Genomic DNA, 16,633 nt, shown 5'->3' with positions numbered 1-16,633 from the left:
CCTTTCATAGCACCAAAGGACATTGACTTGAAACGTTACAATTACAAATGTATTCCAGAAAAGCAATGCATGACATATCAGCCTTTGTGGTGTTTTCTCTGTGTTTTAATCGCTAAACGTCATTCCCGTGTTTTGACTTTTCTTTATTTGTTTGCATGAAATACTTCCTTGAAAAACCTTACACGGCGCCTTCCAATTGGTCAGCAATTCGGAACTTCTCTTTGCAGCCAATCGGCGTTCGTTTTTTATATACATCACCCGATTTCAGCCAATCAGCGTGGGCCACGGTGAATCTCCTCCACTGACTATTTCAGGCTGCTGAACCAAGAGTAGCAAACCGTGGTATTTGCAACTGCAGGAGGAGACGTAAACGCTGCTAAAACAATGAAACCGTTACTTCCTGGTAAGTGGAACAAAACAACCTTGAAATTACTTTATTAAAAGGCACAGAGATTCTTTGAATAAGAAATCGTTAAGTTTGGCTGATTAGCTTGCTTGAATCACGAAAGCGTCATTGTGAGGCCTCGTTGATTCAATACAAATTTCACTGGTAAAGCTTTACTCTACGAAATATAATCATGTGCCAATGCGTGATAAGATGTGTTTCAAAACGACTCATTTGCTGATTAAATGTGCTACAGATCAATAGCTAACTAAAAAAAAGTACTGATCGTGTTGCTGTGGATTTTCTTTCAGGGGTGTTGTTGTGCTGCTTGCTGCTTTTTCGTGTGCAAGCCTTTTATTCGTCCAGCGACGATGTGGTCGAATTGACCCCGTCCAACTTCAACCGAGAGGTGATCCAAAGCGACAGCTTATGGCTGATCGAATTCTACGCTCCCTGGTTAGTGTGCAAACACAAGTTTGGTCGGCACATAACAGTGTCTAGTGGTGTCCCAACAAAAAAAAATGCTATTTTGTCTATTGTGGCCACTAATTGTAATATCTCTAGCTTCATTATGTATATTTTTTGGTATCATGTACATTGTTAGAAAAAATGGTTCTCTTGACTGTCATAAACAGGTGACTAATGTTGATGCCTTGACGTTATCAGGTGCGGCCATTGTCAGAGTTTAACGCCAGAGTGGAAGAAGGCAGCAACGGCCCTCAAGGTAAACATGACATCAGTGTACAGTCATTTGACTTTCAACTGTGGATTGTGGTGATACCCATATTTTGAAAAATTGTAGTGTCCATAATTTGTAAAATCACTTCAAATGACTTCTACTGAGCGTATTTTATAAAGATTCCACTGCATATAGCTATATTGTACGTTTTAAAACTGGCGCTGAATATTCAGGAAGTCTTGTTTTCGAGTTGATGACGATCCCCATGTGACGTCATGGAGGAACGCCCCTGACCGAGAAAGCGACACACAATGCATTTTGGGTACTTTGTTTGGTCTGAAAACTTTGTGTTGATGGCGAAATTAGAAGGAAAACGCATAAATGGTGAATCAATGTGTGTTGCATCAACACTACTATTGGATACTAGTTGACACAAATTCCCAGTAGACAAATCAGCCCATTTCCAACAGAGCTTGGGCGCCATCTTGTGCATTTTCTGGGACGCTACATTGGAGTCCTGACGGCTTGAATTGATATGGGAGGACTTCTTTAATCGATTGCAAACATTTATGCTTTCCTCTTCAGAACTATTTGAATCATACTCATAACTGGATGAGTAACAAGAAAGCATTTTGTCCGAATCTAAAGCCATTGTTTTGATTCTCAAGCAAGGCAAGACTTCCTGGTGTGACGTCACGAACAAGGGGGCGGGACCTTCTGAAACTGAAACTTTCTGAGGGCATTTTGATGTAGTTTTGGGAAAGTTTCAGTCATTTTTTTGGTGTTTTTCATTTGACTAAAAATATCAGTCTGCGTGTTTTGGGTATTTTAGATGCTATAAAACGTTTTTCTGGTGTCGGTTGTCTTTTAAATTTACCTGCTTTTGTTTTCTTTCAGGGTATCGTCAAGGTCGGTGCCGTAGATGCAGATCAACACAAGTCTTTGGGAAGCCAATATGGCATCTCCGGCTTCCCCACGATCAAGATTTTTGGCGCCAACAAGAACAAACCGGAACAATATCAAGGTACTTCCGTCTTTTTTAGATTTCACTTGAAATGATCTTTACAACTTTTTTTACCGCCTCCTCCATCTTCAGGTGGACGATCTAGCCAGGCCATCGTGGATGGAGCCATGAATGCCGCGCGCACTCTGGTTAAAGAACGTCTAAGTGGAAGTTCTGGCAGCTCGGGATACAGCAAACAGGTACGAGCAGGGTCAATGCAGCTTTTAAGGTGTCAAAAAAGTGCGAAAAAGTAATGCTTTACTCCCTATCAGAGTGGCGGTGGGAGTGGCGGTAAAAATGACGTGGTGGAGCTCACTGATGACAACTTTGACAAGATGGTGCTGGACAGCGACGACGTGTGGTTGGTGGAGTTTTTTGCTCCCTGGTGTGGACACTGCAAGAAGTAAGTTTTGAACTCGTTTTTATGAAAAAAACACCTTTGATGTGGAAAGTGATGTCATCACGTCCTTTTTTTTTCAATTGTCAGCTTGGAGCCTGAATGGGCAGCCGCTGCTTCAGCCGTCAAGGAGCAGACAAAGGGCAAAGTTCGCCTTGGAGCTGTGGATGCGACTGTCCATCAAGGTGTTTCTGGCCGCTATGGGGTGAGTCTAAAACTTGGAATTTAAAAAAATATATATTTTAAACACGACAACGTTGCTTTAAGAGGCTCTAATTTTCCGTTTTGTGTTTGCAGATCCGAGGTTTCCCCACCATTAAGATTTTCCGCAAAGGGGAGGAACCCGAAGACTACCAGGGTGGTCGTTCCCGTGGCGACATCATCGAGAGGGCCTTGGATCTGTTTTCTGATAATGCCCCTGCTCCTGAATTGCTTGAGGTCAGTCAACGAATGAGATTTGACCTTCTCAAACGTCAAACTTCAAGGAAGAAAATGTCTTCTTTTCTAGATTATTAACGAAGATGTCCTGAAGAAGACTTGCGAGGACAGTCAGCTGTGCGTCATCGGTGTATTGCCGCACATCCTGGACACAGGTGAGCCCATAGTGTCCGGCAAACTGCACTTTGGTTCCCTGACACCCATGTCACTCACCAGTTAATCTCTATACAAACTCAAGTCATATGTAGTGATTTTTTTAGTATAATTTTTTTTGTAGCTTATTCACTACCAGCTGGGATAGGTGCCAACACGCCCCGTGGCAGAGAGATAGAGAGATTTTTATGTACATATGTTGATGTTAAAAATTGGTGAAAATAAGTTTGTTTTTATAGAATATTACACATTACATGCTCTAGTATTAAGTTTTTATCCGGTTTATGCGATGAAATAGTTAAAAAGTTGTTTTCTAGACTTTGAACGGATTAAGAATTTTTACATTGATTTTAATGGAAAGTGCTGTTTCGGTTTTTGAACAAATCGGTTTTCGAACAGGTTTCTGAAACAGATTAAGGTTGAAAACTGAGGTATCGCTGTAGTATATGCATATGCAAATATGTGTCCATTCCAGTGCCAGGGTTTTTGTCATTTTCACTCAAATTGCAGGACCCAGAAAATATTGAGTTTTAGGACTACAAAAACATTCACTGCAGCGTTAGAAACCTTCGACTCGCTTCTTTCATCAAGGAAAAAAAGTTAATTCCTAAGTGATATGGGTCTGGAGTTATATGATCTTGAAATAGGGGTGGCTGTAAAAATGGCCTCCTCCTGGAAGGGAAGAAACATTCCCAGCGCTTTAATTTTTTTATGCTTCTGGTACTGATTTTTTTGAAACAGTATTGGTAAAATGTAAATTTCTCATATCATGTGACCTTTTGTCTTGAGATTTTCAGTGTGCTTTATAAATGTAAAATATAGTTTCAGATTTTTTATTTGTAAATATCTTTCATAAAGATTTCAGCCAGAATTGTCATTGTCACCCCCTCGTCCCACCCACACTCGCACATTTTTATGATCAAGTATATTTGTCCCGTTTGATCTGAAAAAAAAAGGCGCCTCTGGACGAAACGGCTACCTGGATGTGATGACAAAGATGGCCGACAAGTACAAAAAGAAGATGTGGGGGTAAGAACGACAGCCAAACTCTTGATCTCCAAAAAGAAATTACTTAATCATATCAACGCACCCCTCCCCCCCACCCCCTCATCAGCTGGCTGTGGGCCGAAGCCGGCAGTCAGATGGAGCTGGAAGCCTCGCTGGGTATCGGCGGCTTCGGTTATCCCGCCATGGCCGCCATCAACTCGCGCAAGATGAAATTCGCCTTGCTCAAGGGCTCGTTCAGTGAAAGCGGCATTCACGATTTCCTCAGGTGAGGCTCCAACTTAACTCATTTACTGCAAAAATATGTCCATTTCACTGCCAGGGTTTTTGTCATTGTCATTTGAATTCCAGGACCCACAGAACATTGAGTTTTTGGATGATGTAAACATTCACTGCAGCGTAAAAAACCTAGACTACAGCAATACCTCTGTTTTCGACCATAATCTGTTTCAGAAACCTGTCCGAAAACCGATTTGTTCAAAAACCGAAACAGCACTTTCCATTAAAATCAATGTAAAAATTCTTAATCCGTTCAAAGTCGAGAAAACAACTTTTTAACTATTTCATCGCATAAACCGGATAAAAACTTAATACTAGAGCAGGTCATGTGTAATATTCTATTTTTATTTTCACCAATTTTTAACATCAACATATGTACATAAAAATCTCTCTATCGCTCTGCCACGGGGCGTGTTGGCACCTATCCCAAACACAGGGCACACTAACTTTTCAAACCATCCTCTGCTTGCTTTAAAATCATAATATTCAGGAGATCTTAGCTAAATACGTCATCATTTTCGCAAAAATAAAACAACAATATTAATGCGTCAGCTGATGCTGGAGCAAAGCATTAACATGGAAAAAAAGGGAAATGCTGCCACCTTCTGGAAGGGAAAAAACATAGCCAGAGCCCATGGCCAGCGCTTTATTCAGCACCCAAGCATGAAAAAAAAAAACTAATTCGGGATTGCGCGTCATATTTTTTTATTCCCGAATAAATTCCTGAATGGCAGTGAAAGTGTTAACAGCAGGAATGACACAAAAAAAACATTATTTGCTGAATCGTTTGCAGGGAACTTTCTGTAGGACGAGGCTCAACTGCCACATTGGCAGGAGGCGCCATTCCCAAAATTCAATCGACTGAACCATGGGATGGAAAAGATGGACAGGTAAAATTCGGGCTGGGCGATAAATCAATCAATCACAAATTCCGACTAACGCAAAATGTCCGATTCATTTCCAGTCATAAATCAACAACATCTTTTTCTCTCACCACCAGCTTCCAGAGGAAGAGGAATACGACCTGAGCGATGTTGATTTGGAGGATGACTTTGACAAAAAAATTGAGTTGTGAAGCTCAGAATCCAAATCAAAAGGCGGCTCAGATTATAATCCAGGCTGGTTGACGTCGGATGATGCGGTCTAGTCTGATCCCGCGTGTGCCTCCTCCCCTCCCCCCCTTTCTCCTGTGGAAGAATGGAAGGCCAGGTTGGTCGCAGTAACTGAAATACTCCATTTTTTTTGTCAAATACTCATACGATGAGGGGGGGGGGGGGGGGGGGGGGGGGGGTCAATGATTTACGAACCTTCTGAACGTTGCCGCTGGATGTGTTAAAAAAACAATTGTTTTTTTTTATACTTCTTTCTGTTGATTCTTGTCCCGTATTTAAATGGAGAACCGTCGCTCCAACGTCAAAACTCCTTGCTACATCATATCTTTTTTTTTTTCTTTTACCTGGTTTTCCAATCCCAAATGGGTGAAAAATCTAAGTGGATTAAAAGGGGGCCAGGATGGGGGGGGGGGGTTATTGTGTAGATTTTTCTTACACAAACTTTATTTCAATGGTGTGAAAACATTTGTTACAATAATAAAACATGAAAAAAAACAGACATGGTCTCTCTATTTAAAGTCACGACGTTGAGTATATCACAAAAGTGCATGCGATACTAAAAGGCATATACTGTACAGTCAAACCTCGGTTTTTAAGCATAATCCGTTCCAGTTCGACAACTGAAACATTTCCCATTAGAAATGTCTGATTTTTTTTTTTGGTTTGTTTATCGTGATTGAACAATACAAATACAGTGATACCTTGTTTTAGCTAACGAATTTTTTGCCTTACAAACATTAAATTTGAGGAGAATATAATCTTGGCATACGAACTAGTTTTCAAGAAACACACAGCGCCACAATGGCTGCAACGGTCTCAGGCAATAGAAGAGGTTGAAAAACTTGATTTGGATTCACGAAAAGCAGCTCGCAGGGACCGTGTTAGTGAGGATATTATCACCAAGAAGCACGGGAACGACATTGACCATCATATAGGTAAATAAAACGACTTTATTATATAGTACAGTTTATTTCTTTAATTACAGTACAATATCACATTTATTATACATAAAAGCCGGTATATTTTCTGTACTTTTAAGGCTTATTTAGTAGAAAATTGTGTTTTATGGGGGCCTGAAAACAGATTATTCTCATTTTTTATGGTTTCCTATGGGACATTAATGTTTGGGATACACACTTTTTGCCTTACACACACTTTCTGGGAACCAATTAAGTTTGTAAGCCAAGGTATCACTGTATGCTTGTGTAGCGTTCAATTGTGAATGAGGAAGTGACGTCTAAGAAAGCAAAGGGGAGTCAAATGGTGCATTCAGGTGCACTCGGTTAAGTCGACATCAGAGATTCAGTTGGAAACCGAGTCATAAAAGAAAGATTTTTTTGGGGTCGAAAACCTAATTAATCGAGAACGGAGACGTTCGAAAACTGAGGTTTGACTGTGTTAAACAGCCCTCAAAGCATTCCCGGGCGATAACAGTTGAAGTGAATCAAATCTCAACGTAGCGATATGATGAGTTCTCACTGAATGGTAACAAAGCGAGAGTTTTAATACTTGCCATGTGAGAAATCCAGTCAATATAAATATTAATATGGCACTTGACTTTTTAAGAGGATGAATAAAGTCCATTTCAGGATCAAAAATGTGTACCCAGCAGGAAAAAAAGCGCAGCAGTCCACAAGATAAGAAGCCACAAAAATAGAATGATGAAAAGCTGCATTTCCAAAAAAAAGAACGATCTGGACTCAAAATGGCCACTTTTTGTGTGTTTAACTCATTCACTGCCATTCAGGAATTGAAAATATGACGTAAAACGCCATTCCCGATTGTATTTGTTTTTTTCATGCTTGGGTGCCGATGGTCAGACCTCTGAGCATATTTTTCCCTTCCACAAGGAAGCATCATTTCCGTTTTTTTCCCATGTTCGCGCTTTGTTCCAGCTTCAGCTGTTTTTAAAGCGCTATATAAACCAATATGTATGTATTGCATTGTACAGGTAACATCCGAGTTACGACCCGCTCAACTTACAACCACCCGTACTTACGACCACGACCTCCATTTTTTAAAAATTTTAATCTACGCCTGGCACTGCAACGCGCTAACAGGCCGGCAACGTGTTTGACAATTTTGGCCAGCCAGCATCTCACGCTCGCACAGCAATCGACCGTGTGATGGCACCAGAGGGGGTAGTTTGCAAGGCATTTAACCTCAGAGTCTCTCTTCAACATTTTGAATGGATTTCGACTTATGACCATTTTGACTTACGACCGTTTGGTCGGAATGGAACTCGGTCGTGAGTCGGATGTTACCTGTATTTTGGACATTTGCCGTCATTTCAAGCTAATATAACTCCAGACCCATATAATTTAGCAATTATCTTTTTCTTTCTGTTGAAAGAAGAGCCTCTAAGGTTTCTAACGCTCTATTGAATGTTTATGTAGTCCTAAAACTGAATATTCCTCTGGGTCCTGGAATTCAAGTGACAATGACAAAAACCCTGGCACCAGAGTGGACACATTTTTGCACATATCTGGCAGTGAATGAGTTAATAATTAACCATTCAACGTCAACGGTATTTTTGGAAACCCGGATTTGTAAACAATAAGACGTCATGGAGTGCTGCTTGGGCGCACATGCGTTTTAGCTTCAGAACTGACGAGAGGTTCCCTGATCGGACTGCAGCAGTCGAACGATGGACGGGTCACTCTTGGCACCTTTGATGAACTCCTCCAAGGACAAACGACCTGTTGGTGACACGGCACAAACACTTAAAGGACAACCGACACCGCCGGACAAGTTGTGTCCATAATTTGTAAAATGACTTCTACTGAGCGTATTTTACAAAGATTTCACCGCATATAGCTATATTTTATGTCTTAAGACTCGCGCTGAATATTCAGGAAGTCTTGTTTTCGAGTTGATGCCGATGCCTGACGTGACATCGCGTCAGGAACGCCCATGACCGAGAAAGCGACACACAATGCATTTTGGGTACTTTGTTTGGTCTGAAAACTTTGTGTGTTGATGGCGAAATTAGAAGGAAAACACATGAATAACCTCGATGGTGAATCGTTGTGTGTTGCACCAAGACTACTACCAATTGCGGTAACACCATAAAGAAGTCGACACAAATTCCCGGCAGACAAATCAGCCTATTTCCAACGGAGCTTGGGCGCCATTTTGTGCATTTTCTGGGCGCTACATTGGAGTCCAGACGGCTCGAATTGATATGGAAGAACTTCTTTAATCGATTGCAAACATTTATGCTTTCCTCTTCGGAACTATTTGAATCATATTCATAACTGGATGAGTAGCAAGAAAGCATCTCCTCCGAATGTGAACTCTCTGAAGCCAATGTTTTGATTCTGGAGCAAGGCATGACGTCACGAACTGGGGGCGGGACTTTCTGAAAATCCCCAATTCGCAGCTCATTTTGTTGCAGTTTTAGCACACTTTAAGTCGTTTTTCTTGGTGTTTTGCATTTGACTAAAAATATCATACTGCGTGTTTTGGGTATTTTAGATGCTATAAAACGTTTTTCTGATGTCAGTTAGGAAACAAAAAAATGGTGTCGGTTGTCCTTTAAGGGGTCGAACTTACAACTATTTGCCTTCGCACTAATAGTCTCCCGGATTTTGATTCAAGTCTCACCGTCGTTGTCGATGTCCATCTGTCTGAAGATCTTATCTGTGCGCTTCTCTGGTGTGGATTCATCCTCGGGCATCTTCATCACCGATGAAACCATCTTATAAATGGCCTGCCATGTAAGAGGGATTCAGTCATATTTCACATTTTTTCCCCATGATGCAAGCGAGAACCTTGGAAATCGTTACAAAAAAAATCTCAGCCTTGGATGACGACCCAAAAAAAAAAAAAAAGCTCAGATGCAGTTCTAAAGCCAATATTGATACGACCTCGCAGGCAGCTGAGCTCACCATGGCGGAGGAGTAAATATAACCATGGAAAGGGCAAATTCTGGAATGTCGAGAGAATATGCTGGTGGATTCAGATAAAATAATACCAGTGTTTGACATCCCATGTCCGTCAAAGTCCATTTATCATATCTGATTCATTTCTTAACTGAATTATGTTTATGATGATGTCAGTGTAAACACTTAACTTATTCACTTCCATTCACGAATTTATTCGGGAATTGAAAATATGACGCAAAGCGCCATTCCCGCCGGATTTGTTTCATGCTTGGGTGCTGATAACGTCCTGGCCAGACCTCTGGCAATGTTGTTTTCCCTTCCATAAGGGATTTGCAAATTGCAAGGGATTGCATTTGTCTTTTGTCCATGTTAGCACTTTTGTCCGGCTTCAGCTGTTGTTAAAGCGCTATATAAATCTGTATGTATGTATTGTATTTTGGACAGCCGCCCTCATTTCAAGCTCATATAACTCCAGACCCATATAATTTAGTAATTAACTTTTTTTCACATGAAAGAAGAGAATTCCAGGTTTCTAACGCTATATTGAATGTTTATGTAGTCCGAAAACTTAATATTTTGTGGGTCCTGGAATTTGAGTGAAAATGTGTGGAATTTGAGTGAAAATGACAAAAACCCTGGCATCGGAGTGGACATATTTTTGCACATATCTGGTAGTGAATGAGTTAAAATACGAAAATCAATATCATTTAATAAATAATAAAAAATGTTAAAAGCACTTTTTTTGACCATTTGGGTGCAATAAGGTAAAAAACAAATCTCACCTGGACGATCTCCAGCATTTCGGCCCGGCTAATGTAACCATTGCCATCGAGGTCGTACATGCTAAAGGCCCAGCGCAGTTTTTGCTCCAGCCCACCACGTGACGTCACGCTCAAGGCGATGATAAACTCCCTGAAGTCGATGGTGGCGTCACCGTTGGTGTCAAACGTGCGGAAAACGTGCTCGGCGAACTTGGAGGCGTCTCCGTAAGGGAAAAAATTAGCGTAGATCTTCTTGAACTCTTCCACGGTCAGGTGGCCCGTGGGGCAGTCCTTGAGGAAGCCGCGGTACCATTCCTGCAGCTCGTGGTCGGTGAACTCCGTGTTCTCTCGTAAATCGTTCAACACTTCGGGCCGGAGTTTGCTGTTTTGTTTTCCCATGATGCAGCGGTCCCGTCGACGGGGGATGATTGCTCGGGCGATATTTTTAACACTATTCCTGGAAGCTCTTGACACTCCCAGTGCTTTGGATTGGGACGACTACCTTGTTTTCTGCACTCCTGTGGAGAAACATATGGAACAGTCAAATCTCAATATCTCCATCAAATAGCATATAAATGGGAAAATAATTAATTGTTTCAATCAATGATCAATACCACTTTTTCTCAAACAGATTTATCATGAGTTCACTTTTTTGAATGTAAAATACAAATACATGTGGTATTTGTACTCTATAACCCATTTCTCCAGCCGTAGTAACCGCTGTCCCTGAAAAAGTTGTCTGTGTGTAATGTGTATACATGTGTGTATATGTGTATGCATGTGTGTTTGTGTATGCATGTGTGTATATGAGTATGCATGTGTGTATATATTTGTATGCGTGTGTGTATATTTGTATGCATGTGTGTTTATATGTGTATATGTTTGTGTATATTTGTGTGTGTGTGTGTGTGTGTGTGTGTGTGTGTGTGTGTGTGTGTGTGTGTGCATGTATGTATGTGTGTTTTATATGTATGTGTATGTGTGTGTGTATATATGTATATGTATATGTATATATATACCTATACTTATATAGTATGTATATATATAAAATATATCTATACATATATATTTGTATGTATATGAATCTGAATATGTGTTTGTGTATATGTCTGTGTATATATGTATGTGTTTGTGTATATGTGTGTATGTATATATGTGTGTGTTTTATATGTATATGTATATATGGGTATGTATGTGTGTATATATATATGTTTTATATGTATATATTTGTATATGTATATATGTGTGTGTTTTATATGTATATATGTATGTATGTATGTGTGTGTATATGTATATATACATATACCTATATATGTATAGATATAAAAATATATCTACATATATTTGTATGTATATGAATCTGAATATGTGTTTGTGTATATGTGTGTATACTTGTGTTTGTGTATATGTGTGTGTATATATGTATATGTGTGTGTATATATGTATATGTGTTTGTGTATATGTGTGTGTATGTATCTTTATGTATGTATATATGTACTGTGTATAGGTGTAATTATATAGTATGTATATTTTTTTGCAAAAGCTGTTTGATTGAAATTACTCAGGTGGATGCTATGGGTGCCAGCTAAAAAAGAATAAAAATAAAAGAAAGAAGTTTGAAAATAATTGGCTCTTCATGAGCAGCATCAGTGTGTGATGGCAGCATCACAGGTAGTGCAGGTGTCAATGAGCATGAAAGGAAAAAACAATCACACTTGTTTCCGCGCTTGGATTGGATGAGTCATTGTAAATATACTGCATTTATCGTACAACCATCTGCTTGGCCAAATTAGGACATTTCCCTGAAAAAAAAGCATGACTGGCATTCATTGGCTTTTTTTTTTTGTTTAAAGTCAATACATTCCACTGTTGTATGTGACTTCATCAAGGAAAAAAATAATAATCTGGAGTGAATGAAAAGTGTCTTATTTGTATTTAATTGCATGAATGAGACGTTCCGACCATAGCGTATGAATAGAACAAACGATGTGAATGATTTTATTAAGGGAACAGAACAAATGACACTTGTCTTTTGTTTCCATCCTCATTACCGTATTTCCTCAACCCGTCAACTTTGCTCTCAAGAGATGACGGCGCTTTCCGAGCCGGGTGTGTCATCCGTTTGACGAAATACCATGAAAGGGTTCAACTCTGGAAAATTCTCGCCATTATTGTTATAATAATGGCCCGAAATTTGATAAATAATATACCGATAAATTATATTTTAAAAAATGTGAAATCTAATATTTTTTTCAAGGGGATGGGATAGCAAGTAAAAAAAAAACAGATTAAAAATATTAAAATGTTCAATTGGGAGCTATTGTTTAACTTTAATTTCATTTTAAGTCACTCCTACTGAAATCTGTCAACCCAGAATTGCTTTAGAAACTAATTGGTCTTCCAAAAAAAAAAAAAAAAAAATTAAGCCTAAACGAGCTCTCGTGTCATTTCTCGCTTTGTGCTTTTCTCTGAAGTGCTACGGAGAACATCGTGCGCTGGCTCGGGATGAGGTCCCCTGACACACCAGTTGCTACGGCAACCGAATAGTGGTGCTGAAGCAAAGAAAAAGGGAGCCAATGCAAAAAAGCCAATCTGGGGCTCTTGCGGGACAGATGATGCAGAATTTAGCATACGCTAATACAATTAGCCATGCCTTAATGAATATGACGGTAATTGAGCTCCAAAGACTTCCAAGATGATCCGAAGACCATTTAGATTTATTTTTTAATATGGTGTCATGCAAAGACTTTTTTTTCATAACTGTTTAAAGATGAGCTAGCAAACCTTATAAGGTGTGCGCTTCAAAAATAGTCAATTCTGCCACAAGATTCCAGTCCACACATTGATAGCTAGCTATACTATAGCAAAAAAATAGGAATTAGCATGTCATTGCGTATTCTGATTTTGCCATCCATCAGAATAAGACTTTTATGAATGCGCCAACACTTGCCCAAATATGGCATTCTGATTAATATTGCATTTGTTACAATGTGACTGAAAATAATTCACCCATTTTTTTGTCACTATCCAGGGCGGCCATTTTGTTTTGTACTTTTGTTGATTGAAAATGACATCACAACACCAAAGGACTCCCCTCATTTTGCGAATGTCACCTGACCAAAATCGAAAAAACAGGTAAGCTTCTACTTTTTTTTCTATTGAGGGTGTGTGTTGGATAAGTACAACAAAATTAATATGATATAATCTGCATGAAAACTGGTGTTTTTGAAATGTAATACTAAACATGGATCTAACAAAGGTAATTTTTCAAAATAAAATATTTTTTCAGACTCTAAAATAAAATAAAATGGAAGTTATTTTTTTTTTCTGTGCCGCCTGGTACCAAATAACCCAAAGGCCGGTAATGGTCCACGGCACCGTGGTTGTTGACATTTGCCACTAAGCTAGTCTCTTGCTAGCATACTGTGAGCCAGTTGTAACAAAACATGTCTGAGATAGGTAGCAACTTTCCGAAAAAAAATACACAATTATAAATAAGCTAAATTTGCTCAGCCTCGACCAAGAGTCAGATCACAGAAACTGCATTTAACAAAAAAGATAGAGAAGGCAAACAGCAATGACTGTCACACCTGTCACGCTTACACTGGATTTAGAGCAGAAGATGAGTTCTGAGAAAGTGAAATGGAAAAAAAAGTGTGCACCACAGAGACCTGCAAAAAAAAAAAAAAAACTGCACAGTTGCACCTTATGATGTTCAATGTTCTTGAAATGTTTTGTCACTGCCTCCCATCATTATTGTGACTTTAATTTCAAAAACGTCACATTTCACCTTAAGATAAACTGACCAATACCACGGGGTCAGATGTAACGTTTCCCTCCTGTGGTTTGAGATTGCGTCACGCATTTTCTGTTTGCGTTCCACAAGCATTTTCCATGACCTTTACTAGTAGACATTGGAGGGTAGTTTGAAGACCCCCACATCCAAAGGGCTCAGAGTTAAGAAACACAAATCGCAATAATGTTACAATTCTTTGTAGTTTCGATGTGAACTGGACAATATTGCTGGATGGAAGAACTCACGTGGGTGCAATGTGTGGGTGGACTAAAGTCGTTGTCCATTGTGTTTTTTTTTCAGTCACAATTTAACATGAGGTTAGATAGCACAAATAAGACTAAATCAAATGTTCTGACTCTCCGTAAGACTTCCATCAATCTGATAACTATGCAAAGTGCAGTTAGCCTTTGTTATTAATAATCTGAATGACATTTGTTGTTTCCTGAAATGTTTTTCCCCACCCTACGAATGATGCTTGACACTAGAGTAACGAACTAAAAAGGATACTGTACTTCCTTCCAATTATTTGTTGATGCGTAATAACGGTTTCCAGTCGTCACTTTTTTTAAGTAAGCAACTGTAACGTAACACAATAATATGAATTTGAAATGAAATAATTGGACTGAAGAATTCACTCAGCCTTGACAGAAATCGGAATGTGGTGCAGTCTGGTCTTCAATGGGTGTAACCCTCAAACTACCATCGTGTCTTTTTGAGGAGAAAACTGGTACGACATCCGATCGTAGACTTAATAAGACTTTGACGTCCCAAGAAGTTTGTTATGAAATATACTGAAATAAAAGTTACCTTTAACGGGAGGATTTGGTAATTTCACGGGAGAAAAGTCCGCTTTGGTCGGTCCACTTTTACGTCGTCTTCAGCAGAATAGGATTCACCATTAACTTTAGCGTCTTCTATGAATCCAACCAAAACAAGGGGGGGGGGGGGTAATTACATATATGTTCAAAAGTTGTTGAAAAAATGTTGTCAACTCACGATGTTTGTCTATTTACAATCTGCGTGCGATGCTGAGAACCTTTAACGGTTGCAGGAAGATGTGGCACGATCTCGATTTTCATCCGACTCGACCAAAAATTTAACAATGGGATTTACTTTTCAAATATGACCCAAAGTACGCGTGATTTATCACAACACCTTGTGAAATAACGAGTTTTTATGCGATTTAATTCACTACTACGTTGTTAAAATGAATGTTTAGAGTGGTGAAATGTTGTCTGTTTAAATTGTGACTGAGTCATATTTGCCAACCCCCCTACTCACGGAATGGTTCGTTCCACTCTCTGCTTGCTGCTTCCATCCGAGAAAAAGTCGCAGCGTCCGATGGAAAATTATCTCCGTTGACTATTATTAGCTCCCTGTCTAAAAACACGTACGAGAAGAAAATATTACAAAACTAAAACTGAATTAAAAAATAAAGTTTAGCAGCGTGCATTATAAATAAATATTTTTACAACAAAGCAAGTCTTTACTGTTACATCAAATTCATAAATATGTGTAGTTCACAAACTCTACAAAAAAACGATTTAAAGCTACTCATATACTGTATTTTAACACCCTACAATAAATTGTGGAGGGTTTTTAACCATCAACATGTGACTATAGCTTCAATTGTGCAGCTGAGACACTTCAGGAAGTGTGGTGTGTATGTCAGTATTTCAGTCAGTGGATCAATAATTAACTATGTGTGTGTCTGTGCGTGTGTGTCTGACGCCTGCCACCTGTTCCCGTAAGCACACTGCAGGTTTAATTCTTTCTGAAGGCAGGGATGGCGCTATACCAAAATGTGGGGAGATCATTATCTTGTGCAAAATGACCAATTGCTCACTGCACATTTGGTAATTGGGAGGACTCATTTTGTTACCATGACAACAAGAGTTGAAGGCGAAGAGGGTTGGGAGGTTGCGATGAGACAAACGTTTTCTTCCAGGGCAGTGTCGGGGGAAAAAGTGATTTTCATCTGTGAAGGCACTACTTCATACACTAGCATTGCAGATACATGAATGAGGTGCATGCGGCACACACTGTTGGATTAAACATAACAGTTGGTATTGAAAAGGGGAAAGAAACCCTCAAAATTATAAGGAAAAGACAATTTCAGTCGAGCAGGAGTTTTTGTTTGCCAAAATTGTCCACAAGAGGGTGCTAAGTGATCTGACAGTTTAGGAGGTCACCGCTTTGCAAGTTGAGCCCTTGTCGAAAATGATATTGTTAAACTGTAATAACAAACTCCACTTCCTGTAGCACAACTAATGTGAAAATTTGGTTTTTATGTATTATGCTTAGAAAACACGCCAGCCGAAACATTATTAACATCATGGTAGATTTTTTATGGTGCACAATATGTTAGAAATGAAACACAAACACCAAAGCATGACTGTGAAAAAGTTCATGTTAGATTTAGGTACATGTCATACTAAGTAAGTGCATGGGAAAGGATTAGATTCGGTAAGGGTAAAGTCTTGCTAGCTCGTAGTTGCTGTCATAAACTTGTTGCATTGTGCCTGAAATTTTATTTAAAAAAAACCCTTTTTAATTTATAAAAACAAACATTTCACTACCTAATTAGATTTTTTTTTTAAAGGTGTTGCTAGTGAGGACTAGCAGTACAGAAAATGGACAGCTTTTTTTCTACAATCAGAGCAGCTGAGCACAAGATTGTATGCAATATGTAACAACACGATAGCATGCAAGCCTTCTATGGAAGATATATGATAAAC

General features: G+C 39.2%; 2 protein-coding genes across 5 annotated transcripts; one reads left to right on the top strand and one right to left on the bottom strand.

Annotated features, from left to right (window-relative positions):
• The first annotated feature begins 268 nt into the window (after window positions 1-268).
• pdia6 (protein disulfide isomerase family A, member 6) lies at window positions 269-6,485 on the top strand. Its single transcript, XM_089021763.1, has 13 exons — window positions 269-403; window positions 697-841; window positions 1,052-1,109; window positions 1,962-2,088; window positions 2,161-2,267; window positions 2,340-2,470; window positions 2,555-2,669; window positions 2,762-2,902; window positions 2,973-3,057; window positions 4,012-4,084; window positions 4,170-4,328; window positions 5,133-5,229; window positions 5,340-6,485. The coding sequence occupies exons 1-13, from the start codon at window positions 385-387 to the stop codon at window positions 5,412-5,414; spliced, it is 1,332 nt and encodes a 443-aa protein (XP_088877889.1). The 5' UTR covers window positions 269-384; the 3' UTR covers window positions 5,415-6,485.
• hpcal1 (hippocalcin-like 1) lies at window positions 5,596-15,507 on the bottom strand. 4 transcript variants are annotated; one of them, XM_089021766.1, is made up of 5 exons: window positions 15,177-15,507; window positions 14,703-14,809; window positions 10,121-10,617; window positions 9,058-9,163; window positions 5,596-8,150 (listed from the first exon to the last, which is right to left on the bottom strand). In XM_089021766.1, exons 3-5 carry the CDS (start codon window positions 10,496-10,498, stop codon window positions 8,053-8,055), a joined length of 582 nt encoding a protein of 193 aa, XP_088877892.1. In that variant the 5' UTR covers window positions 10,499-10,617; window positions 14,703-14,809; window positions 15,177-15,507; the 3' UTR covers window positions 5,596-8,052. The 4 variants fall into 4 exon arrangements, with proteins under 4 accessions (XP_088877892.1, XP_088877890.1, XP_088877894.1 ...); XM_089021764.1 differs by lacking the exon at window positions 15,177-15,507 and adding an exon at window positions 14,892-14,973; XM_089021768.1 differs by lacking the exon at window positions 14,703-14,809.
• Between the last annotated feature and the right edge of the window lie 1,126 nt (window positions 15,508-16,633).

This window comes from Hippocampus bargibanti, linkage group LG19 (genome assembly GCF_051943395.1).
Source record: "Hippocampus bargibanti isolate YZ-2025 linkage group LG19, ASM5194339v1, whole genome shotgun sequence".
Classification (NCBI taxonomy): Eukaryota; Metazoa; Chordata; class Actinopteri; order Syngnathiformes; family Syngnathidae; genus Hippocampus; species Hippocampus bargibanti.
The sequence above is the reverse complement of the archived record's forward strand: the minus strand, read 5'-3'. Positions and strand labels throughout refer to the sequence as shown.